The sequence below is a fragment of the Amia ocellicauda genome, chromosome 7 (genome assembly GCF_036373705.1).
Source record: "Amia ocellicauda isolate fAmiCal2 chromosome 7, fAmiCal2.hap1, whole genome shotgun sequence".
Taxonomy (NCBI): domain Eukaryota; kingdom Metazoa; phylum Chordata; class Actinopteri; order Amiiformes; family Amiidae; genus Amia; species Amia ocellicauda.
In genome coordinates, this window is record NC_089856.1 from 41,277,158 (window position 1) to 41,304,531 (window position 27,374).

A 27,374-nucleotide genomic window follows, 5' to 3' on the forward strand; every position below is an offset into this window, starting at 1 on the left:
GATAGGTGTATTATCAATGATTACTTCCTTTTAAAGTACTCTGAAAAGGCCAATGCTTCGGTATTTTACTGTTGATATTATTTAGCCCAAGAACAAAAGGGATGGTTTATTACTACTTCTTTTTGTATTATATGATATTTTAGCTTGATTATGTGATGCTACAGTATGTGTATTTTGGAAAATCAAAGCCAAAAAAAAAAAAAAGATCCTCTTAAAGTAATGAGAAATGGAGACAGATCCAGATTGGATCATGCTACACTGGCTTTTGTCACAGTGTTACAGCAAAAAAAACTTTTTCTTCACAAAAAGCCATGCTTAAAGAAAATAGATTATTTATGCTTTATACTGACATATTTCTTTACCTAGGATTAATGACACCATTTGTGCCCAAGAAATGAAAAATAATGTAATGGAAAGGTACAGATTAGTCTCTCTCTGTGTCTGGGTCACAGTACACCGTGTTCTTATTTTCAAATGGGAGAGTTAGTCATTGCATACCAAACAATAAAATCCTGACCGATTGACGAAGGTAGGCCTTCTAGTTCAGTGCTGTCTTGTTTTATAAGAAAAAAAACATTTCAATGCTGCGTTCCTGAATTCCTCGTACATTGAACAGATCATTCACTCAGTGTGTCCTAACTTTCAGATGGCTGTTTTACTTTTAAGGTATTTTAAAATTCCTCTCATCTCTTAACCCTTTGTAGTGTATATATTATCAATCTTAACCACACACAGTGCTGTGTTTGACAAGTTTTGCATTAATTCAACAGCATTCGAATTATCAAAATCATTCCAAAGACACAACTATAAAAAAAAAAAATCCCTTTTCACACTTATGAATTAATAAACCCACCAGCGCCCACGCACAGTTTGATCCCACAGTCTCCTTTAAATGTATTTTTTATTGTGTACTGACACATGCCTTAGCTTTGAAATGTAGGGCTGTGAATTTATCAAGCTCACAAAATTCTTCTTTTAATATAGCATTAATCGTCAAAACAAAGTGGTAATAAACCATAATTGCTGTTCTTGGGCTAAATAATATCAACAACAAAAGGCAGAAGCTCTTGCCTGCCTGAAGTAGATTTTAAAAGAGACAATTCATTCGTAAACCATTTTTAAACACGTGCATCATAGTTTTGCTTTGTGAAACATCATCAAAACAGCACTGGTCGCTTCTGCTGAGGTTGACACTATCAGAATGAGTGGATCTTTTTAGTATGGCGTTCATTCAGACTACACTGAACACAGCCATAGCAAAGCGTACCTCTGCACAGACACCTATCGTTGCTGACGTTAAAGGTTTGTCATTGCATATTTTTGTGCAGACAAATCATTCCAAATTGAATCTTGCAATATCTTGTTCACAAAGTTATTTGGGATATAAAAGCACACAAAGAGGAACTGTTAAAGATGTAAGAAAGTTTTCCACCAAGTGGACTGTAAGACCATTCTTGAGATTTGCTGGATCGCAGCCCAGGTTGAAAAGCTGCCGTGTTCATAACAGGCCAGTGAGTAGAGATGAGGTAACTGGGGTGACAGTAGGGACAGTGACATTGGCCTACTTTAGGAATGACTAAGAATTTGATAGAGATGAGCTTTCCTTCACTTTGGTCCTCTCTAGGCATTTTCTTTCTCTGCAGATCTTGAGGGCTTGCTCTTTTGCTTACAAACATCAGATATAATCAGTGAGTCACACTCCTCGCACGTCTGTGCCTTACCGTGCTACCTCAATATTTCCTGATTTGTGCAGCAGGTGTTTTTTTGTCACAGAGATGGCTGTAAAAGAAAAAAAAAGTGGGATAATATAAAAGTCTACAAATGAATCATCAGTGCAAACTCATAAATATTCAGCCTGCTCAATGCAATTAAGATCCATTGATAGGCTTTAGATTTGGTTCCCGATACTCCATTGGATAAACCTTAGCCATCTGCTCACAAGGTGAAATCGTTAATAGTTTTTTTTGTTTTTTCTCGTGTGAAATGCTACCAAAAAGTAAGTTCTCACTTTCTGCTGAAACTGGTGAATGTCCAACATATTTGAGAAGAAAATGCTCAATCTGGAATGGTTTCAAAAATACATCAAAGCACAGAGTGTCTTGGAATATGGATTAAGTCTCTGAATAAGGATTAAAGCCATCCTCTGATAATTATGTAACATTTCTTTGTAACCTATTAAAATGAAACTGTTCACTACCTTATTATCTATTCACTCGGCGCACACCTTTATCCCAGGCAAGGTTTTTATAATCAATAAATAATATCGTCAATGCACCGCTGTACAATATAACCAGAGCTTACGTAAGTATATAAAAAGTGCAAAGGAATACATTGAATGAGCTGCGAGTATCTAATATAATACAGACAGCCGGGGCCCTGCTTAGAACACTCTGTTCCTGTATAGTTTATGCACTCAAGTCGATAATAAAATTCTCTCTACATGATCAATACTTTTTTTTTTTTTTTAAAGAGAAGGCAGTACTGTTCTTGGGAGGAAAAAATATACAATCTGCTTTGTGCACAATGTTTAGTTCTGCAAATGAAGCTGTTTGATATGGAAAGCAGGCCACACAGCTGATGAAATTCCAGTGGCATGGTTTTACTGTTGAAGCTTATTAGGGGTAATACGAAGACAAGGTTAAGGAAGTATTAAATGGAAAATAGGTCACCCAAGTGTTGCGTTGCCAAAGTCAGAAACGGATGAACAGGAGTAAAACAATTGGATGTAAATGCATGTGAGGAAGAAAGGAATGGAAATATGCAGTATTCGCCTACTTCATCCAAAACAATGGTGTGTATTAAACTGTTTTCTTTATCAAGTCTCTTTTCACTTGGTTGACCCAAAGTTTGTAACCATCTGATTTCGATGGAGGAACTATGAAACGTTTACATATCCAATTTTACCTCGTGTTTATTGTGCTTGCTCAGTTTTATCTTCCTACTACCCCCAGTTTAAGGAAGATAACTGTAATATATAAATCGTTATCTCTGTTAACTTCCAGTAGAAACTCATGGTGATGCATTGAGTGAAATACCTCGCACTTTAAGCCAGAGGAAAATATCTAAAAGCTTCTTAGAGGAACAGGTGGGAAAGGTAATTGCGTGTAACTTTCTCCAGTGATAGAAATGCCTGAATCCAGATGGACCTCCACTAGAACAGCAAAAAAGCCAGAACTGATTTCCTTCAATTCAAAATCCTCATAGCTTCACTTCAACACCTCAGTCTTAAACGTCTTAAACATGTCTGAACAGAGCCACTGCACAAGTCTAGAAATCATTCGTCAAAGTACACTCCGGAGACGTGTAGAGAGTCCTCTTTTCCTGACTCTGTGCCAGTGAATGTAAATGGCATTTTAAGTATAGAGGGGAATACTAATTGTATCCAAGAGACTAACTCAGCTGTGAAAGAAATATTACTATAATGGGCAGTTTGGTAGGCCAAAAGAAAGAATCGAAAACAAATAGACGCGTCAAGATTGACATTTGTTAACGGCGTGCGGGACAATCGCTGCGAAAGACGGATGATTTGATGGTTTTTATATTAAGGGTTGATTAGTTTCTCAGCACACATAACTTGTTTGTTTGAACAGCAAAAGTCAACTAAACAATGATGAAAGGAAGCCTAGAAAAAGGGTACAGTGGTTAATAATAGGTATGTACATGGAGTTTGAAAGTTTTCCAATATTGTCAAGAGTGCACTTTTAAGATAAATATGTTTATGGCAATGGTTTTGTTTTATTTTAGTCTGGTATTTTAATGTATTGGTAATTTCATTGATTTCAACTGAAGTAGTTTAGCAGACTTTTATAAACTAATTGCAAACATTAAGGAGAAGCAATATTTGGTTCAGTTTATCTTTGGTATATAGGGCTTAAACAGTTTCTGAACTGGATAACTTGGATGGGAGATTCTCATTTCAATAGCAGGGGCCTGTTGTATTATGCATCTTTCACAATTAATTGACTTAATTAGTCAAGAACATACTCGTCCAATATTATTATAGAGTCAATGGTGACATAAAGAAACGTATACAAACATCTATAAAATGTAAGTGGCTCTGAATGGCTTATTTTGGAGGCGCTGCTTAATAGAACTGTTTATTAAATGATTTTTCTCTGCCCCGTCTTTACCTATAGAACTGCTTAGTCACCAGTTGTAAGAAATCATGATATAAAGGGCTCTTGGCCAACAGATACATCACAAGTAAAAACATTTCCTCCTAATGATGTGCTTTAAGATAAATCCTTCACCCTGGATTGTGTTTTGCTACTAGGGTATATTATACACAGTCTGTGCAATGGCATCTTGTTTGTGCTTCCCCTTTTATCTTATTCCTGGCTGAAGGTCACTTTTATATGCAAACCCGCGCTACCTGATTCCCTTTAAAAGCGCTATTGATTGCAACGATCTGCTTAAAAGGGGAAACTGACATATCCAGGCTGCTTTGGCTTTCAATTTTCAATTGGTGGAAACACAATTGGCGCAAGTGTCAAGATGTTATTTACCCAGATTGTCTTTCTGTCACCTGGCTTTCTCCCAGCTTCTGTGAATTACGCAGTTATTCTCTGTGATCATTATGAAGTAGATGAATCGATTAGAGGGACACTAAAAATAGTGATGAAGCTATCTATATTCATAACGACCCTGATCAATACCACCAGAAAGGAGCAGCCCAACCAAGACTGAAAGTGTAGGGAGTTAGTGACTCCAAGTAACAAAATTAAGCTCACCCTATTCTAGTGTTTGTTTGGCCACTCAAAGTACATACATGACTGAAATTCCCCGCAGCACAACCTGCATCTTTGGAATCATATTTTTGCACAAACATTAAATACATAAAGTAATATGGCAAGCCAAATTATCATTTAGAGAGATCTCTAAATGCATTTCAAGATATCTTCAAATATTTTGAGATATCTCTAAATCATTTAACAATTTAAGATCACAATGATTTGCAGGTATCTCGAAATGATTGCAGATATCTCTAAGTGATTTAGAGATCTTGAAATCTAAAATATCTTTATAATTTAGCTTTCCTTACACTAAATGAATGTACACTACATTAGTAAATCTGAACTAGGGCCTTGCCAGATCCATTGCTCATCTTGAGAAAATATTAGAAACCTCCAAAATCAAAATATAGTCCTGTGAATCCCCTTCCGAAGCCAACATTTTCTTTATTATGTGGGAGAGAGAGAGATTAGTTACTGTAAGTTATTATGGAGTTTGACAGAACCAAATGACAAGACCAATTGCTTCTGCTTAGGATTTGAGATTAAACCGATGCAATAAATGTCAAGAGCTGTGCAGGGAAACCCCCTTCATTGGGTAGCATTTCTCAATCATGGAACGAACAAATAAATAAATAAATACATACATAAAACTAGCATAAGCTATAAGCTTATATGAATGATACCAGACTGAGACCCTGCATGAAGCCAAACAAATGTAATTTGCTAAATCTAATTACCTTGTCTTGAGTTGCTTCTAAGTTTCATTTTTTTTGGCACAGGATTTAAAGTTTTTTTTGCTTCATGCTGCCAATGGCATCTGCAGAGCGCTTCCAGCAAAGAACTCTGGGAGGTTCTTTTTTTAATTCCACATTTTTAACATGATTATCAAGGGTCTGCAAGGCAAACACTCACTCAAACAGCTCTCAGCAAAAAGGCACAAACACTCTTATTTGTGCATTTTAACTCGGGTTACATCATCAGTTTTATCCCAAATAATAATTGTAAGCAATAGTCTTCGCATTTGGTGCCTGTTTATCTTGGTATAATATCTTGAGTTTGTCATGCTAGCAGCAGCATACAAATAATTTACGGGCAGTCAATCTGACCGCTTGATAGAATGTAAACTACAGTGAGAGACTTTAAGCATGATCAGATTCTTCACACGTTGGTTTGTCAGTTCATTTAGGGGTCCTCATTATCAGCAAAGAATTAGTGAGTTGCTTATGGCTTTTTTGAATTGATGGGAATCTACATAGATGATAAAACCTTGAAAACAGTCCAGGTCTGGTTTACTCTTCACACTGCCATTTATTCTTCACGAAGAATGTTACACGTTTACATTCACTTTCTGAAGGTAAGATAGCCTGCCAATCAAACTGTTCCTTACTGCTTCTATGTCTCTCATCTTTCCATATATATCCCCCTCACCTTCTCAGTTCTTCTTCCACAGGCCAGGGAATTAGACTTTCCCTCAGGTGTTCAACTCTACTCTTTCATCTCGTGCTCTTTGGCCCTGAGCATTTAAATTTCAGAGTGTCTCGCCACCTTTTAAAGCCTCCTTCAGACACATCTGTTTAGATTTACAGACTTTTCTAATCTTCTCTCGTACCTTACATTTTATTCTCTGCAATGGGTAAATGTTTTTCAGTAGCGATGTTGTTACATTGGTAATACTGTATACAGTGATTATTAAATCATCTAAGGCATCTTGAAAAAAAAGTGGCTGCCAAATAATGTCATGAAAAAATTATAATAAAGTAAATAAAATAATAATAATGTCTCAAAGATGACCAGGGGCTGTGAACATGAATACAGGGTTGTTGTTCAGTATAATATAGTCAGAAGACACTTGGTCAGTAGCAACACTACTTAATCGTGCGTAGTGTGCGGAGGCTTTAAAATAGCTACTGGAAAGAGGCCAGAGCTCGGTGATCCAGCTCTAGGTTTTAGGTTGCAGAAGAAATCGTATTAAGCCTCTTTCTTTGTGAGCTGGAGATTGCACGCTTCAAAACAGTGTCACCGTAAGACGACTTGCCTTACTTGTTCCTTGACTGAAACACCAGATGCACTATTTTTCACCACTTGATTTCACTCCATATTAAACAGAAATATGCTGTTTACATGATCACACTTTCATACACCGGATATCTTTGACCTTTAATGCACACACTGCTGACTGGAGGGAGATGGGGAAAAAGTTAATAAATCAATTTCATACATATACCGTCCAAACTGCAGTCCGCTCTTGCTTTAACTGCTGTTGTTCCGTGTTTGTTTATGACAAATGTACGTCTCTATGCTCATGCAGAATACTTTGAAAATGTTACAAGCCAACTTCATTGCCAACCCAGCATGAAAAGGGGGTTTTATATCATTGAGTACAAGTGTTGCATTCTGAGGTCCCCTCTCTTAATCCTCCATCCTGCTTTTCATTTGACAGTCTAGTGAGCCATAGCCTACTGTACTGCTTATTTCCTTTCCCAATTCTATTAACTTGTCATCTCTGAGTTTAAAATTATATACTACCAGTCTGATAATAAGCCTGTCCTAGCCAAAAGAGGATGTTTTCAATTATTTTTTTACCATAAAAAAATTTTCAACCTGGATAGCTATTATTGCTTTAAAAACCATTTCCGTTTCCATTTCAAAGCCCCGTTTGCTACAGAAGTTACCTGAAGGGAATGAAGTGAAAGCTACATTTCTTTTCCCCCAGCAGAAGCCAACACTTTAGTCACTGTCAGTTGGTTACTTTCTTATGCGCATATCAGGCACCTACAGTTCTCAGTAGGTGTAATGAAACCTTTTCAGATCAATGTTACTGAAAGGAGTACCCTCCATCATTAGTGCATTTGCTCATAGACCTTAAAAGTGCTTCACAACTTGCACTTGCTTCTGAGATATCAAACAACCGAACTCAATTTCAGGCGTCAGCTGTGATTTTTGTTTTAAAACCTGCGTTTAATGTGTTTCCACCCCAGCACCCTAATATTCTATAATTATGTGCATTGCCATCAATGGCAGAAGTGAAATACCAGGAGGGCATTAAATTACCATGTCTGTCTGTCATAGACTTTATCAGTGATTCAGCAAAACATGGCGAGAGACCGACATCACGGCCGACAGTTTTGACAGTTATTAGGGTGGTCAAGGTATCGCAGCAAGCTGGATGCATCTAGTTATGAATCATGAATTGTGATGTCTCTCTGATGGTTTTGCTTGCTCCCTCCAGTATTTAAAAACACATTTAGGTGGGTTATATTTAGAGCACTGAAAGAAACACGCTGGTGTCATCGGCCTCCAGTGTCATGACATTCAGTAGCAAACAGGGTTGCAAACTAAATTATACTTTGTTTCAGTCAAGGTTGCAAGATATGGATATGGGTCTATTTAGTAACTACCTCAGCCTGTATGCTTTCAGCATTTATCCACAAAAAAAGCTGTGTTCCAACACAATCATATCACCTGTGAGTTGGACTTTAATGGAGATTTATTTCACTCTGCATTAAGCCAGTAACCAGTAACGGGTGTGTCGCTGTGTAGCACTGGATGGCAGTTTAAGAAGCTTCTTATTGCCGATGCTTACTTTTGTGTTGATCTTGCATCTTTTATCATTTGCAAAGTGTAACAGCAGGTGTCTCCAGACGTCCTCAAGCAAGCAGTTTTGTAGTGTACTGCCTACATCATCCATACAGAAAGAGCAGAGCGATCAGTTTTCAATTATGATTACATAACATGAAAAATATTTGATTTACATAATTCCCATGTAACAATCCAGTTCTAATGTAATTTTAGTCAGGCATATTTTAAAGGTCAGTACCTTTCTGTTAATCTCCAAGGTCATAGTATCGGCCCATCCATTTTTTTTTTTTTATGGTTTTAAATATTACTTAAGCCTTGTTCTACAATTCAGCATTTTTTTTTATATGTAACAAACAAAACTGATTAATAAAAAAACTCCTACAGCAATTCCCGTGTCACAAACATTGACTGGGAAAACCAAACCGCCAAAAGAAAACACCTTGTTGACCAGGTACCATTCAGTTACTCAAAGCAACGTTAGTAGGTCTTAGTAGGTTTCAACATTTTTGTGTGGAATACAATTGTACTGTGTGACTCAAAAATGGGCTTGATTGAAGTGCAAGGAAAGAATACCACACAATGTGCCATTTTGTGCCCAGATGTAAGGAATTGTATAACTAAGAACAACTAAGGAATTGAAATCCTAAACAGTCCTTTAGGGAGTTAACATAATCAATAATACAATGTACAAAATCCCTGCTGCCAACATAGAGAGCTGAGCATACCGAAATGTATTGGCAACACTACTGAATGTGTGGAGAGAATAGGGGGAAAGAATATAACTGACAATCTCGTGCTGGGAAATGTTGATTTAATTGTAACAGAGAGGAGTCGGAAATGATTCCAACAAGTGCCATAAGAGCATGATGAATATAGGCAGACCCTAGCTTGAAAAGATAGACCCATATCCTGTGAGATGTATTTTAATGCCTTTTTTCTTTTTGTTGTTGTTTGTTGAATCGGTATCTTCTCTCTCTTTAGTTGTCTTCCAAACTTAATCTGAAACTCCATATTTTGGTAGCACACTTCATCCTTTGAATTTTATCTAAGGAAATCTTATTTTCTGACTGACAAGGGAGTGCTATAATGAACAAAAGCTTGAGATAAAAACAAAATTAAGATCAACTGCAGTTATTTCTAAGGTGAGCATGTTTGTACATTTTATTGAATTGCTTAGAGAGAACAGAGGGAAATGAATGCATTGTTATGAATGCTTCAAGACACATAATGCATGCAGTGGGATGTTTCCACTATGAAGAGAACCATTTATGCTGAATTGCAGGGTGAACGGATGAGAGATCCTGAACTTCATGGAGGTGAAATAAAATGGAAACATTGCTCTTGTGAAATAAAATCTTGCTGTTGAATTGAGCTACAGGGAATGTCGTTTGGCTGTCTCCCAAAAACCCGTCTGCAAAAGCTGCAGATAAATGGAAAATTCTGACTGTGAGATGTGCATCAAATGTGCTTTTGCTTTATTAGACATTTTGTTATAAAGAATACAGAGACCTTCAAAGATTCTTTGCTAACCATTGAACCTGCAAAATAGATTGTGGGAGTACATTCCAAGTAATTTCTATCCATTTGAATTTTGTAGAGGGTGGTGCCGGGAATTTCAATGATTTCCGCTGAATAAACAAATAAGATTTCATACTCTCTGAGCTATGAGAGGAGAATAAAAATTCATTACAGAACTGAGAAACTGTTCTGGAATTAAGCACAATGAGAAAAAAACATTTTTAAATTTAAATGTCCATTCATCAAGACTAACAAATACCTACAACATTGCACAGAGCAACATCGTATGTTTTACGACATAGGCCACTGTATGTGTCAGTGTCAGTGTGTGTGTATATATAATATACAGTGAGGGAAAAAAGTATTTGATCCCCTGCTGATTTTGTACGTTTGCCCACTGACAAAGGAAATTATCAGTCTATAAATGGTAGGTGTATTTTAACAGTGAGAGACAGAATAACAACAAAAAAATCCAGAAAAATGCATTTCAAAAAAGTTATACATTGATTTGTATGTTAATGAGGGAAATAAGTATTTGATCCCCTATCAATCAGCAAGATTTCTGGCTCCCAGGTGTCTTTTATACAGGTAACGAGCTGAGATTAGGAGCACTCTCTTAAAGGGATAAACCTGTATAAAAGACACCTGTCCACAGAAGCAATCAATCAATCAGATTCCAAACTCTCCACCATGGCCAAGACCAAAGAGCTGTCCAAGGATGTCAGGGACAACATTGTAGACCTACACAAGGCTGGAATGGGCTACAAGACCATCGCCAAGCAGCTTGGTGAGAAGGTGACAACAGTTGGTGCGATTATTCGCAAATGGAAGAAACACAAAATAACTGTCAGTCTCCCTCGGTCTGGGGCTCCATGCAAGATCTCACCTCGTGGAGTTTCAATGATCATGAGAACAGTGAGGAATCAGCCCAGAACTACACGGGAGGATCTTGTTAATGATCTCAAGGCAGCTGGGACCATAGTCACCAAGAAAACAATTGGTAACACACTACGCCGTGAAGGACTGAAATCCTGCAGCGCCCGCAAGGTCCCCCTGCTCAAGAAAGCACATGTACAGGCCCGTCTGAAGTTTGCCAATGAACATCTGAATGATTCAGAGGAGAACTGGGTGAAAGTGTTGTGGTCAGATGAGACCAAAATCATGCTCTTTGGCATCAACTCAACTCGCCATGTTTGGAGGAGGAGGAATGACCCCAAGAACACCATCCCCACCGTCAAACATGGAGGTGGAAACATTATGCTTTGGGGGTGTTTTTCTGCTGAGGGGACAGGACAACTGCACCGCATCAAAGGGACGATGGACGGGGCCATGTACCATCAAATCTTGGGTGAGAACCTCCTTCCCTCAGCCAGGGCATTGAAAATGGGTCGTGGATGGGTATTCCAGCATGACAATGACCCAAAACACACAGCCAAGGCAACAAAGGAGTGGCTCAAGAAGAAGCACATTAAGGTCCTGGAGTGGCCTAGCCAGTCTCCAGACCTTAATCCCATAGAAAATCTGTGGAGGGAGCTGAAGGTTCGAGTTGCCAAACGTCAGCCTCGAAAACCTTAATGACTTGGAGAGGATCTGCAAAGAGGAGTGGGACAAAATCCCTCCTGAGATGTGTGCAAACCTGGTGGCCAACTACAAGAAACGTCTGACCTCTGTGATTGCCAACAAGGGTTTTGCCACCAAGTACTAAGTCGAAGGGGTCAAATACTTATTTCCCTCATTAACATGCAAATCAATTTATAACTTTTTTGAAATGCGTTTTTCTGGATTTTTTTGTTGTTGTTCTGTCTCTCACTGTTAAAATACACCTACCATTAAAATTGTAGACTGATCATTTCTTTGTCAGTGGGCAAACGTACAAAATCAACAGGGGATCTTTATTCCCTCACTGTATATGTAATATAGTGTCAACTGGGGGGTTTAGTCACAGCGCCTGGGGCTTTATGGGTGGGGTTTAGGAAAACACAAAGCAGGTTACGGTCAAAAGACAGTGATTTATTCTATACAGTGTTTATGCACAACCAAAATAAACATACAGAGTAAAATAACATTGAGATAATGTGGCTAAAACACAACAAGAAAAAGATGGAGGAGACACAAACATCTATATTTGCTAGCTAGAGACACAAGGTCTGATTCAGCCAGTCCTACACAACGCTGTCTGATACCAAGGCTGCAGATATATACTGAGAATACAAGATCTTTCCACTGTATGTTGGCATGCTCCTGTTTGTATGATAGTGCTCTCTGCATAAATAACGAAAACCCAAGAATTTGCACATTCCATTTCCTATAACTCCCAAACTGCAAAACATTAGTACAGAGGCCATATAAAGGAAGCACTTTTATCATCACTCTGTGAATATATACGAAAGGAGCAATGATGGTCCATGCATTTCCTAGAAAATATCTCAAATATGTAACCAGATGGCTTGCAACCACCTGGGGCTAGGTTTATTACACAGGAAGCATATGGCCCAGAGTGAGCTATGCCATTTATAAACTGCCCGTTTCATAATGATTTGTCATTCATGGAAACAAGATCTATTTGAATACCTTTGACCAAATAAAATAATGAAAAAATAAGATGGAGAATGCAATTTTGTACCAGTCCGTACACTAATATAGTTCTAATGGTTATAAACCTCTTTAATGTTTTAGAATTCTAGATTTCCTCATTACACATTTATATTTACTCTGAAATTGTGTATTAAGAGTGGGATTTTCAGTGGAGGACAGAGGACAAAGCCTGGATTTTGTGTGAGGGGTCTGACAAGAAATTTGATGTTTTTCTTGACTGTTGAGGTGTGCATCGATTTCTAGGGTGTGAAGTGGCTTTTTCATTTACAAGCCTTGCTGTTTTTCCAGCACAGTTTGTTATTTTATTATTACACTTATCCAGGTTGACTTGAAATGTCACCTTTTTTTTTTACATTTACCATTTATACAGCTGAGCATTTACTGGAGTAACCTAGGTAAAGTACCCTGCTCAAGGATACAACAGCAGTGTCCCCACCTGGGATTGGAGTCTGGAGCACAGGGTTCCACTACTCCACACTACTGCCCTCAGTTAGTGGCAGTTTAACCAACTGAGATCAAACTGTCTTTAGACATGTATAGCCATAGAGATATAATTGGAGGCTTTGTATACAGCTGGTGCCTTTGTTTCCTGCTGGGTGGCCAGTATTTTCCTCCATGGCATCCTTCAGTCCCCAATATTTCTTCCTGCACTTATTGGATAAAGGTTTTCCTTTGTGATTCAGTTCAGTTTGAGATCTGTGTCATCTTCACACAGTAATTATCAGAGACTAAAGTGATTTCTGTGCAGAACAGCGAAATATTCAGTCAGATAATAACCCTGCAACTGTGTGCATCCCATTTATGTTTCAACATTCAATATTGGTGGACAAACTGGTGACAAATAAGTTCGGTTTAAATTGCACTTTCTCAGTCCTGAGATTCTTGGTTGCTCTTCCAATGGGACATGGAAAATCCAATTAAAGGAAATCATTCTAATTCTTAACAAGTGAGCAATATGATGACAGAAACAAAGCCTATAATTCACAATGAGGAGACCAAATTAGAGAGTTTACCTAATTGGGGCCCAATGCTGGGTCAGAGGTCATGGGGAAAATGGGGGGGAAACTTACAAAAATTGGTTGTTAACTATTCTGCATTATATCAGAATAGCTTTTATTTTAGGTAAATTAAGTCCGGATGATGGTAGATATGAGCTTTAGTGTTTTAATGGTTTTCTGCAGGTGTGAGCCTGCATCCAGCAGTTGGTATTATTTTTTGCTTCCCACTGTGCAGAGAGGAGCTCAGTTTAGATGTCCCCTAAGAGTTATGCTATTGAGAAACATGATCTATACCATTGGTATCCGTTTATATTTATAGCCCCTTTTATCATCGTTGAGGAACCAAAAGCTCCTCACAATAGCTCTTACCGAGCCATTGATCATATCATGAAATCCCTGCACCTCAAACACAGCATCTATTCATTCTGCATCAGCGTACCTTATAATGGCGCAGCTACAAGACCAGCATGAGTGATCAGGGAAATTAACTGCATATTAATTAAGAAAAACAGAAGGGGGTCAAACAGAAAACACCTATTCAATCTGCTTATTTTTAAAAGCACCTTGGTTTGGTGACCATTCTATTCATGAGACATTACCTCGTGCTACTGATCTGGGACACTGCTTGGCATTTTACAGTGCTTAATGAAGAATGCTTCTGAATGGTCCACCTCGACCTACAGTATACCAAAGAACTGGTTAGCAATTAAGGTCAGCCTACCAATTAATAACCCTTTCGCTTTTCTCTCGAGATCCATACAAGCGGAGCAGTCTCATTTTGAAAAAACAGAGTCCGAGAACACATTTGGAAGCGGACAGTGCTACATTTCACAGAGCCCTAATGAAGACAGAGTATGCACATTGGCTGTAAAAGGCCCTCAAGAGCCCACCTTAAGTGTAATTATCACCTTTCAATCACAAACTTTCCCGCAGCAACCCTCCCAAAGCAATTAACCAACCAAGTCTCTCAATCAAAATATAATGTGCTTAGCTGTCCTCTCAATTCAATTAGCCGTTGTCATCTTTCTCTGCCCTCACTGACCGCCTCTCTGCGTTTCCCCTCCATCGTTACTTTCCTCTGTACGAGAGCACACACACACTGTGAACCTTGAAAAGAAGAAAAACAAAAGTCATGTTACAAACTGCAACCCATTTTCTTTGGGGGGGACTTCAAACCACATTAATTCCATGCCAAGTCTCGCAGACTAAATAAAAAGCTAATTGGTCATCCCCTCATAATTGTCAACAAGTCCACTTATAATGGACTAAATGTAGGTTGAAAGCTGGATGCACTACACGAAAAGGCTACTTATCTCATAAACTTACCTATAGTAGTACAAGCCTTTTACAGTCAGTTGTCATGTTTGTGTTGAAATGTCTCTGAATAGGTGTTCGGTTTCTCTGACACTTTGAGTGATTATACCATTTTGTTTAGTGCTGTTGTCTGCCTGATCTATAGTTATCTTACGAGTTGAGGATACTACCCAAAGGGGGAGGGCTCTAAGTCTTCGGGTCTGAAGAGAGTATCTCCCAGGATGCAAGACAAAAAAAAGGCTAGGTCATTGTGCCTCATAGTCTTTATACAAGCACACAGTGGCCACTACAATAGGCAGCTTTGTTGTACAAAAATATGCTCACTGAGGTCCCGTGGTAAGGTGCCTCCCCCCTTTGGGTAGTATCCTCTTTCTCAGATAGCCAGAGTGGCATTCGCAACCTAATGTTTTTTGTGGGTTATACCTAGAGATAAATACAGCAATTAGAGTTGGGCTGACAAAAGACTGTCTTTTGGGTGCATTCAAACTCTGGCCATGAAACATATTACTGTTTAACCCTTTCCTCAGGGAAGTGTTATCGGCTGGATTCAGAGGTAGGATCTGTAAACTTAAATGCAGAATTTGTGTTTTATTAGTGATTAGTTTCATTCTGCAGTTTTGAAAATATACAGTACTGTGCAAAAGTTTTAGGCAGGTGTGAGAAAATGCTGTAAAGTAAGTGCTTTCAAAAATAGACATGTTAATAGATTATATTTACCAATGAACTAAATGCAAAGTGAGTGAACAGAAGAAAAATCTTCATCAAATCCATATTAATCAAAAACTTGGGTAACAAGGTAAGGTTGCTGAAGATCATTTACTGTCAAAAGTCATACACCATGGCAAGACTGAGCACAGCAACAATACACAAGGTAGTTCTACTGCATCAGCAAGGTCTCTCCCAGGCAGACATTTCAAGGCAGACAGAGGTTTCCAGATGTGCTGTCCAAGCTTTTTTGAAGAAGCACAAAGAAACGGGCAACGTTGAGGACCATAGACGCAGTGGTCGGCCAAGGAAACTTACTGCAGCAGATGAGACGCATCATGCTTACTTCCCTTCGCAATCAGAAGATGTCCAGCAGTGCCATCAGCTCAGAATTGGCAGAAAACAGTGGGACCCTGGTACACCTATCTACTGTTCGGAGAAGTCTGGTCAGAAGTGGCCTTCATGAAAGACTTGCAGCCAAAAAGCCATACCTCCGACATGGAAACAAGGCCAAGCGACTCAACTATGCACGAAAACACAAGTACTGGGTGCAGAAAAATGGCAGCAGGTGCTCTGGACTGATGAGTCAAAATTTGAAATATTTGGCTGTAGCAGAAGGCAGATTTGTTCACCAAAGGACTGGAGAGCGGTACACGAATGAGTGTCTGCAGGCAACAGTGAAGCTTGGTGGAGGTTCCTTGGAGTTGGGGATTTGGTCAGAATGAATGGTCTCCTCAATGCTGAGAAGTACAGGCAGATACTTATCCTTCATGCAATACCAACAGGGAGGCATCTGATTGGCCCCAAATTTATTCTGCAGCATGACAACGACCCCAAACATACAGCGACAGTCATTAAGAACTAGGTTCAGCGTAAAGAAGAACAAGGAGTCCTGGAAGTGATGGTATGGCCCCCACAGAGCCCTGATCTCAACATCATCGAGTCTGTCTGGGATTACATGAAGAGAGAGAAGCAACTGAGGCTGCCTAAATCCACAGAAGAACTGTGGTTAGTTCTCCAAGATGTTTGGGCCAACCTACCTGCTGTGTTCCTTCAAAAACTGTGTGCAAGTGTACCTAGAAAAATTGATGCGGTTTTGAAGGCACCACTGTACACTATGGTCTGGATTCACAGATTCACATTACTAGCACTTGTCTTGGGTTACCCAATGTTATTCAAGGTAGTATAGCCTAAGACTAGTGATAATTGTATGTTATATATACTGTGTATTATATATTTAGTAATGGGTCACTGGGCAGTAATGGATTGCACTAGAGATCACATAGTTTGACGATGATGATTATTGTGAAGGACACCATGATTGTCTCCAGTTGTGCGTGTCTTGGACAACCGCTTATTACCAGGATTTATATCATTTTTATTTAGAGTCGTCAGCTCAATCCCATAGAACACCACTGGAATGAACTGGGACTGGACTATTAGAAGGAATCTGCAGAGATATTTCTATCAATAAAAGGTAGAAATGTGTGATCCTTCAATTTTTCATATGCCAGAATTTGACCCCTTTCTGTAGATTTAAAATGTATAGGATATGTAATCCATAAATGTATTTTATGTTCAATATATCGTAGAAATTAATCTCACCATATACCTTTTTTAACTATTAAGTACATATATTTTAAACTGTAATCCATATCATTAAAATACAGCCCATATATATGAAATATACAAAAAGGGGCCAATTTTGGCATATGAAAAATAAGAATCACACATTTCTATATTAAAAATAGATGTTCTGTCTGAAGAGGGATATTGCTTGTTTTAATAATTCACTTCATATCATAGTGCCAATTTGTGTAATGTTTACCTAGAAAACATCCCCAGACATCGGTTAGTGATAAGGAATTCAGAAATAACAATTCAAGAGACTACTTTGATTTGCTGAGAGCAATCCATTTATTCCTTTGAAAAGCAGCAGACTGAGCTGGTGTCGAAAAGCAAAACAATGGCAAGAGATTAGATTAGATATCTAATCAGAAAGACTTCAAAATGACATTCAAGAGGTAAAATCAGTCGAGGGAAAGGGAAGGGTTTATGGTGGGGGTTTTCAAAGCACAATTACAGCCTCTGCTAAATGGCGGAATGCAATTCACTACTGGAAATGCCAAATTTTAACATCCTGGGGCAATAGTTAATCTGTTCCTGAAACCTGCTCAGGAGCATTGCACGTCAGCTGTGCATGTACACTAAGTTTATACCTTATGTCTGAGTTATTAGGTCATATATAATGTATATAGTTACCACTGCTATATTATTTCACCTCAATAGCAATAGATTTATATTCAAGGTTAAACAGTAACTGTAATTTTTTTTTAAATAAAAAACAAATAATTTACTCTGGCAAAGAAGGCGCTGCATAAATAATACATTTAAGAACAGAAAGCATACAGGACATTATTGGATTTGTATAACCTCAACAAGAATATAACACAGCTGTTGAAAGAGGAAGGACTTACTTCTTAGTCACCTTAATTAAACTAAATTAATACAAGAAAATAATAAAAAGCTCAAGGAAAAACATCGGAAACAACCCAAAAGGATTCCAGTTGGTGTATGCAGCCCATTCATGACTGATTGGTTATCCAATTGAAAATGGCCAAACACGGCAAAATTTTCACAGGATTAATCAGCAGGCTGAAGTCAATCGGACTTTAAATTAGGGCAAGGAAATAGGCAATTAGCCCAGACTCTCCCCTGTGTTAAGGAGTTGTGGTTGAAAGTGTAATTATCTTAAAACTCAGCTGTGGAAGAAAATGGTTTTTTTTTTTTATGGAAAAATAAGATTACATTTTTAGTTCAGTTACAACTCATGGTTAAGGGCTACAGATTATAGAAAAATAAGTTTATACATAGCAATTTGGAAATTCTATAAGTTTATGGTTTATGTAATCAATGTATACATATTCTTTACAGTCTTTGTTAGTACTGAAGTGAGCATCACTCGTAGATTGTAAGCTTGTTGAAAAGCCTGGAATAACCTTTGCTAGATAGGGGATTATAAATAATGTATTATATTTGTATCAATCTATTTCACTTCTTCAGATTAGCATCAACATTTCCAAATCATTACCATGCCATTTGAACTGGATTAAAAAATAAATAAAAACGTAATCCTAGGATTATTACTCAGTTGACTTCATTGTTGTTTTAAACATAATTCATCATTTTAGTTCAAAAGGTGAAACTATTCCCAGCTCTCAACTCTCTGACTAGAAAAATAGCCTGTACTAACTCAAACTGAAATCTGATGGTGTCTTGTTCCTTTTCATGTTACATTTAGAGTTCTGCCTATACAGAGTAATGTAAAGCTGACTGTGTAAAGCATCATATGTGAAAAGCCACTGGATTTGACCTTCAAAAGCATAAACATGGATCACTGTGTGTACGTTCACAATGCACAGTCAACTAGGATCATTTTCAATAGCAAATTTTGAGATGCAGAAGCTTATTTTTATTTTGTATTTATCAAACCCAACCAAATCCATTTCCAAAGCGCAGCATATTTGAAGTTTCTACTTAGTCTGGTAAAATGAAAATGGTTGCTTTTGTAGAAGAAGAATAAGAAAGAAATGGCTACTGTGGTTTGCAAAGCATTGGACATATGACAGTTACTGATTTCTCTGAGTGAGCTTTGAGGTAACAGAGTTAAGCCTGTTTCTATGTGGACAGGAAAGACAAAGCCTTGATAGATCATACAAGGTTTTTCTTAGACGTTAAAACTCCTTTTCAGACAAGGAGCTGCATACTGATAGCTATTAAGAAAGTGTAGTTTACAGCATTGTTTCTGAAAGAAGAGAAACACCTACTTAATGCATGAACCCCCAGTGAGAACACATCTAAACATCTAGTGCTCAAAGTATAATTTGGTCAATGCAGACTTCTGTATCTACCTGGACCTTCAAACGTTGTATATGGAAGTTACATTTTGAATGAGCCAATTTACATTCATCTTTTCAAATTTTATAGTTAAGTGTGGAAGGACATTTCACTTGAAATTAATTATTTTCCCTGATAGACTAGTAAAAAAAAAAAAAAAGGTTGTTGTCAAGTCTGTATCTTGATGGAGAGATGATCTGGTCAGCGATAATTTACAATTTAATTCTGTTCCAGAAGCCATGACTAATGTGCTCATGATATGAGAATATGCCTTCATTAGCCTTTTTTACCCCCCCACCACACTGTAATTTTCAACACTTGATATCCTGGTCAGTTCATACAGAATTAAAATAAAAACACTTTAATTCCCAAATGGTCTGACACAAAAAACAGTGAGAGACAAAACTAAAGGCCAGTGGCTAGCTTAAATATTAATAATGCACCTTAAAGGTAAAATTTGACTTGAGCTTTTAGAAAACTGCAGTCTTCAATCGTTCCAATTACAGATGTTTTCTAAGGCTGTATGTCCCCTCGAGTGCAGGTCAACTGCTGTTTGTTTGTATTCAGTGGGAGTAGAAAAAAATTCAGTCTCGGACCATAACATGAAATACTTCACTTTCCGTTTCAGAGCTAGGCTTTAAGTCTATAATTAAACCGGCAATGGAGAGGGAAATGTACAGCATACAACAGGGAACAGCATTAAAGGATGACATTTGGATTGATGTCAAATAATTCCTAGTCTGTGGCTTCTGTTTCCTGGCTTTCAGCAGCATCTATTGACCCTTGATCATTAAGACACACATCATGCACAACTCTCAAACACAGACAGTAATTTAATCACTTTTTATAATCTGGTACAGTACATTTAAAGAGTGTCTTAATTCCAACTTTGGCAGGCATTCAGATCATTAGTCACTCACTGTGATCTCTCTTTAAAAAACATAATGCCTCTTGCTCGACTGAGTATATCAGTTCTTCTCATATTTTGACACTGTTTAGTTGTGACAGAGAAAGAACTGCAGTTTACATATGCCAGTTAAGTTTCAGTGCGGTCTAATGTTGATTTGTTATTACTTCGGTATGGCAGTGTAGTTTTCCTCATTTTGTACTCGTTCTTGTATTTGCAATTAGATCAAATCATACCAAAAAGGGCACTGTAATATACTAGGGCAATTATTTTACAGCATGGAGATGGTTGGTAAACAATGATTCAGACATTGGGACATTAAAAACGGCCATGGACCTTAACCCAGATTGGCCCATCACAACCAGCCCGCGGATACTCCCAACACCCCGCCAACACACGCATGTTCACACACCAGCCCTGAATACCAACACCGAGCTGCGTCACATCTATTATTGTCCACTAAAACTGAGGGGACCACAGTCTGCATTTTCCTAGAATATGGAATATGGGACACCAGTCTATACTGTTTACAAAATATTTTTAGGGAATGTAGATCGAATGTTTATGGGTAGCCAATTATATGAAAATGTAATATTTAATATTTATCATCAGCATTTTGCATACTTAGGCTATATTATAATAATTCATATTATTAAGCAAATAAATGTGTTAATGAACCTGACTGCAAATAGGAAGAAGTTTCAATGTGTCTATTCTATTCCATGATTCCTATGGTACTATTATTAAGCACGGCAATGAATACTTATTGTTGCACACCATGTGTTCTCTTAGGACAGTTGTTCTCAATCCTGGTCCTGGAGGACCCCCTACTCTGCTGGTTTGTGATCCAACCAAGCTCTCAATTAATTGAACCCTTGATTTAACTTATAATTTCCTAAATCACAGCCTTTTAATTATTTTAAACAGTAGGGGTTTAAAGTTAAGTACAGAATCATTTAAAATATCCCAAAATATATGATTAGCGACAATATTCAACTAATTCTGCAACAATTTACCTTAAATTTACATTAAAATCATGAGACCTTTTAATAATTTTTGACTGACCTCTACTATTTATAAGTACAAATGCACCGGTCCCACACCGGTTTCGTCCATTTTTATTCATATTTTCTTGTGGGGAAGCAGGTAGTCGCATGACTTTTCTCACAACTTTGATTGGTTTTAAATTCTAATATGTAAGTCGAATCCTCATCCTTTCTACAACGGACGCACTTTCTGCATTTTTCTAGCAACGTGTAGAATGGTGTTCTCTTGGCTTAATTCCAGCACTGTGTTCAGACTCGGAGTTCTACAGAACACACACTCTGTAAACTGTAAGAGTTCTACAGAACGCACTGAACTGTCATCAATGTCTATCTCCTTCCCTGCCCTGGCTCCCCATTGCGTAGCGCTTCAACTGTAGCCACAGCACTGACCTTGCTTGTGCTGCTAGACTCACAATCGTACCAGCTATGCTGTCATTGCCTCTTTCTTTCGCTACTCAGCGGCATGTTCCTCGGCATGGGCCACTACACTCACCTAAAGGATTATTAGGAACACCTGTTCAATTTCAAATTAATGCAATTATCTAATCAACCAATCACATTGCAGTTGCTTCAATGCATTTAGGGGTGTGGTCCTGGTCAAGACAATCTCCTGAACTCCAAACTGAATGTCTGAATGAGAAAGAAAGATGATTTAAGCAATTTTGAGCGTGGCATGGTTGTTGGTGCCAGACGGGCCGGTCTGAGTATTTCACAATCTGCTCAGTTACTGGGATTTTCACACACAACCATTTCTAGGGTTTACAAAGAATGGTGTGAAAAGGGAAAAACATCCAGTATGCGGCAGTCCTGTGGGCGAAAATGCCTTGTTGATGCTAGAGGTCAGAGGAGAATGGGCCGACTGATTCAAGCTGATAGAAGAGCAACTTTGACTGAAATAAGCACTCGTTACAACCGAGGTATGCAGCAAAGCATTTGTGAAGCCACAACACGTACAACCGTGAGGCAGATGGGCTACAACAGCAGAAGACCCCACTGGGTACCACTCATCTCCACTACAAATAGGAAAAAGAGGCTACAATTTGCACAAGCTCACCAAAATTGGACAGTTGAAGACTGGAAAAATGTTGCCTGGTCTGATGAGTCTCGATTTCTGTTGAGACATTCAGATGGTAGAGTCAGAATTTGGCGTAAACAGAATGAGAACATGGATCCATCATGCCTTGTTACCACTGTGCAGGCTGGTGGTGGTGGTGTAATGGTGTGGGGGATGTTTTCTTGGCACACTTTAGGCCCCTTAGTGCCAATTGGGCATCGTTTAAATGCCACGGCCTACCTGAGCATTGTTTCTGACCATGTCCATCCCTTTATGACCACCATGTACCCATCCTCTGATGGCTACTTCCAGCAGGATAATGCACCATGTCACAAAGGTCGAATCATTTCAAATTGGTTTCTTGAACATGACAATGAGTTCACTGTACTAAACTGGCCCCCACAGTCACCAGATCTCAACCCAATACAGCATCTTTGGGATGTGGTGGAACGGGAGCTTCGTGCCCTGGATGTGCATCCCACAAATCTCCATCAACTGCAAGATGCTATCCTATCAATATGGGCCAACATTTCTAAAGAATGCTTTCAGCACCTTGTTGAATCAATGCCACGTAGAATTAAGGCAGTTCTGAAGGCGAAAGGGGGTCAAACACAGTATTAGTATGGTGTTCCTAATAATCCTTTAGGTGAGTGTATATGCACATTGTTGGCATTGGCACTAATAGCAGCACTACTACCGAATACATCTGTTAACGTCTGACTCAAGGGACTTTACTTTTACTGTTGCTTTTCCACAATATTTTTCAAATTTGAAGTAGACTTCCCTCTATAGCTGATACATCCATGTCCTGTGGTCACGTCACTGTCAGTCCATGTGAGTGTGTGAACGTGTGTGAGAAGGAAGGGGCGTGGGCCGGTCCGTGTCAATCAACTTTCTAGCCCCTCCATTAAAAAACTTTTTTTATAATTGGGCCGTCCCAGTCAAACGGGCGGGGCCGGGAGATAATATATTTATATATATTTTGTATCGTGCCTGCGGTCCACCGTCCCACAGGTCGACCGGCCCACCGGGATTCCCCCTGTGCTCCGGATGGTCAGTCCACTACTGGAGACTGTGAAAGTACTGTGCAGGTTTACCATGATAAAAACTCACAAGGGATACTGCAGTAATATGCATTATGTGTAATGTTTTGGAAGTTGTAATCATAGACCTCTGCAAAACATTTTCGATCCGTATTTGAGTAATTACCAATCAATGCTGTTTTGTCAGTGTATGTGAGAGACTCCCAGCACGACTATACCTGTATGATTAGTCTCAGTTTCCCTAGGTTGCCAACAGAAAACAGCACTACACAGATCAGGCTCAATCACAAATACTAATAATAGACCCTTAAGAAGAGGCAAAAAAAGTACAAAAAGTGTAGTACAGCCTTCAGCAGGAGACTTGTATTTTCTCTGAGTCTGTGCACTGCTTAGTAACTTTAACAGTATTGATTCTATCACTAAGTGATAAGTCTGATGAGTACAAGCATGATTAAAATGGCTCTGATTAGATGGAGTACTTTGTTGGTGAGTAAACACAAGGGTGATGATTCACCACTTTGGTTCATCGAACAGTGAAGCACTTGATTTAATTTATTTCTTCATGAAATGACATGTCGGTGACTAAACACAGCGTGCTGATTCCTCTGGATGTGCCCGTGCATGGTAGCCTGACACAGTTGACAGGACTCGAGGTCTCCAGACAGATGCTTTTCACACACGTGAAAGACTGCTCTTGTCTTTTTCAATGAAAGGAGCCCAGGTTACAAGTTGACATCTTGTTGATGTCAGACAAAGGCATGACAGACTTCTCCCGGGGAGCATACTCTCATGCGTGGAGACCTATATGTGTGAGACGTCCTCTGCTGATTCTCCATACAAACTGTTTTAAAAGCTTTCTGGGGTATGCCATGGTTAACTAAATATAAAATGTAATTAACGTGTAGTGGAATTGACAAATATAGGTAAAGCTTGATATACCGCATATGTGCTTCTGTTCATGCCGGTGTGACTTTTGATCCAAATGTAAGGGATAAAGGTATTTTTTTGCAGTACGTCTAGGCGGTCTTCAGTTGGGATTTGAAAAGTGCAACGATCGGCATTCAACTGCTGTGTTGTGTTTAGTTTTCTTGACCTACTTACCTGGGTTTAATGCCTTTGGAACAACCAGAGAGTTCAATTGGTTAAGAGAGCATCTAATGTAATTTAGGAGATGGCAGTATGTTCATGATTCTAGAAAGAGGGTCAATCAAGAATACACTGTTCCAATCTATTTTTCATTCTAAGATAGACAATATATATGTGTGTGTGTGTGTCCATTAACATTAAACATTAAATATTAAATCCACAGTCAGACAGACAGGTGTAAACTGATCCATTTTCCTGCATCTCAAAATATATATCCTGATATCCGCATTGTACCTGTTAGCAACAGCATCAGCATCCCCTAAGCAAATGGCATGGTAGTCCCATAGGACACTCGATAGGTTGAACAGCAGTGAGGACTGCAAATTGAGGAAATTGTAATTCCTTTATCTTTATTTTTATATTTCTAACTACAAAATGGTGTGAGTCCCACAGAGAGAAGGACTGATGCGGTGATAAGGAGATTACCTGTAGATATTGGCAGAGGAAGAAGTGTCTGAGAGAGGTGGACAGAAGCACATGACTTATCGGTGACCTCCGCAGGGAAAACAGCAGGGGGTTAAAAGATTTTCGTATGTGCTGGATTCAATAGTGGAAGCTGGTTTCATTTTGACAACGCGTCTACCGTAAAATGAAGATCTTGAAACCTGAACAGAAACCATGCTGCTTATTTTCTCCAATAAAATACTAGACCTGTTTCTCATTTTCTCAAGGCTGAGCTTATGAAAAGGTCATTGTGACTTTCTCTATATGCTTCACACCCTGGTTACACCACAACAGGTGTTGCCTAGCACACAAGAACAAACTGTCTAATCTCTGGAATAGAGAATCTCGTATGATAGGAGAATTACAAAAATGCAATCAGATCCTAAGCATTATCCATACAAAGGTACATTAAATAGCACAACTTAAACTGTACCCTTCTCAAAGAGAGAGTGCAGTTGGAAGCACCAATAAACAGTTATTCTGAATCTGCGCCTTACGTTAATGTTCCTTTTATCCTAGTAAACCATGCATTAATAGAGGTTGCATCATCTATATGTGCATGGCATATTTTAATTGATGATGTTCGTTTGTTTTACAGATGAGGTTATCTTTCGTACCAGCTGAGAAGATATGTTAAGTGTTTTGTTCAACATGCTGAAGAACTTAACAGAAAGGTGAGAGAGAATCTATTGAACATCATGTTTTTTGTTTCCTGTGACAGCTTTCACAGTTTGTGTATGCCTTTTATCTACAGCTCTTATACAGAAAAATACTGCTGGAAAAATTAAATATTAGGAAAATCGATCCTTGCACTTGCATGCTTTCCCTTTGTGAGAATAGACAAGGTACGCAATCGCAATGCAAGTGGAGTCTACAGTAGCTACATCCAACACAACTGACAAGAGCTTTTAACAATTTAAGACACATGCACAATAGTTTTGCCTTTCTGTGGCAACATTAGAACGATTATGCTCATCATTAAAAGATAATGTATTTACCAAATACCGAACCGAAAGAGCAACCCTTATTCAATTTCAAAGGGCTTTACATTTTAATACTTTATTCTGCATTGATTGTGAATGGAGAGTTGTTTGTTAATTATTGTTTCTGGAAAACTACTCTTAACTTGTATGAAGAACTTGCACAGCATGCGTTGGCGTAGTTTGAAGAACAGTAATTTCTCCCTGCCTAGTTTGTTCATGCTTTTCCTTTGTCAACTTCTATTGATTGAAACCATTGAGCACAGTCATAAATTGAAAAGGATTTGAACAGCATTACTTACAGCAAGGATAATTTAAATTTCTTTCTGTTTTACTTGGAAATCATGGTGGTTCTCAAATGTTACTGATCCAAGTGCGATGCAGTTATATTCATCTGATATTGTTTTTTTTCTAAAGCCCTTAATCCAACAGAGAGCTATAAATGTTGTACTTAAGAGAGGGAGTCATAAAAACAAATCACTAAAGAGAAAATAAATCTAATCATAATGTATGTGCGTCCACACTATCTTTGGGGCTATTTTCTTTTCGCTCTCCTGAGTCAAGTAATGTAATCTTCTGGAGACATGCATTTGCTGTTGCATGCATAAAGAAATGGTCCAGGTGTAATCAACTGTACACAGATTAAAATTGGGCAGGACCTATGATCACACAGAACACTTATAATCAGGAACAATGTGCAATGATTGTGCCGTCTGTGCTTCCATAACAGCTGCATAATCGGGTGTTTCATATAGGTATCCACTGTATAATTTTCGTCTGTGATGGGCTTTGATCCATAAGCAAAACTAAATTGCAGTGGGAAAATATAACTAGCACGCTGTAAGTCCTACACAAGTGTTTGTTTGTTGTTCTTGCCGTAATCTTTTTAGTAAAAGGGGATTATGGGAAATGCACTTGATTTAATATTCAGAAATTCTATTGGCCTTCCATTAATAGTTTTATATGTCTTCAGATCTAACAAGTTTAGCATTGCATATAAAGCAGACATCGATTGCAGTTTAAGCCAGTAAAGCAATTAAAGGAGGCAGTTTCTCTTCAATGTCAATGAGAAGCCGAGAAGCCTCCGGATACTCTGGTATAGCTGCCACCTGTTTGGTTGTTTGATGTGCAGAACAACTTTTTCTGAACTTTGATAGCAGAAGGGAGGAAAATAACATTGGCCTAGTTTCACTCCTACAATGCTGATGGTAATAAACCAAATTTATTTCTGAATCCAAAAGTTCTTTATTTAATTCAGCGCACTGTTCTATGTTCACCCAAATCGTGTAAAGCACGACAGAGCTATAGTGTTTGTATCCCGTTGGGCAATTGAAATTGGAAGGCAACTCAGCTCCACACTTCAACCCTTTTACCAGCTGGATAAAAACGCACATCCTGGGGAACGTGCAGTTTAA

At 38.5% G+C, this 27,374-nt stretch overlaps 1 protein-coding gene across 3 annotated transcripts in view; it reads left to right on the forward strand.

Annotated features, from left to right (window-relative positions):
- The window catches only part of sphkap (SPHK1 interactor, AKAP domain containing), an 89,995-nt gene that overhangs the window by 22,825 nt on the left and 39,796 nt on the right, over nucleotides 1–27,374 (forward strand). For all 3 annotated transcript variants that reach the window (XM_066709664.1, XM_066709662.1, XM_066709666.1), the window contains exon 2: nucleotides 25,578–25,653. In XM_066709664.1, the coding sequence (XP_066565761.1) occupies nucleotides 25,610–25,653 (44 nt within the window). In that variant the 5' untranslated portion in view covers nucleotides 25,578–25,609. The remainder of the gene's footprint in view (nucleotides 1–25,577; nucleotides 25,654–27,374) is intronic.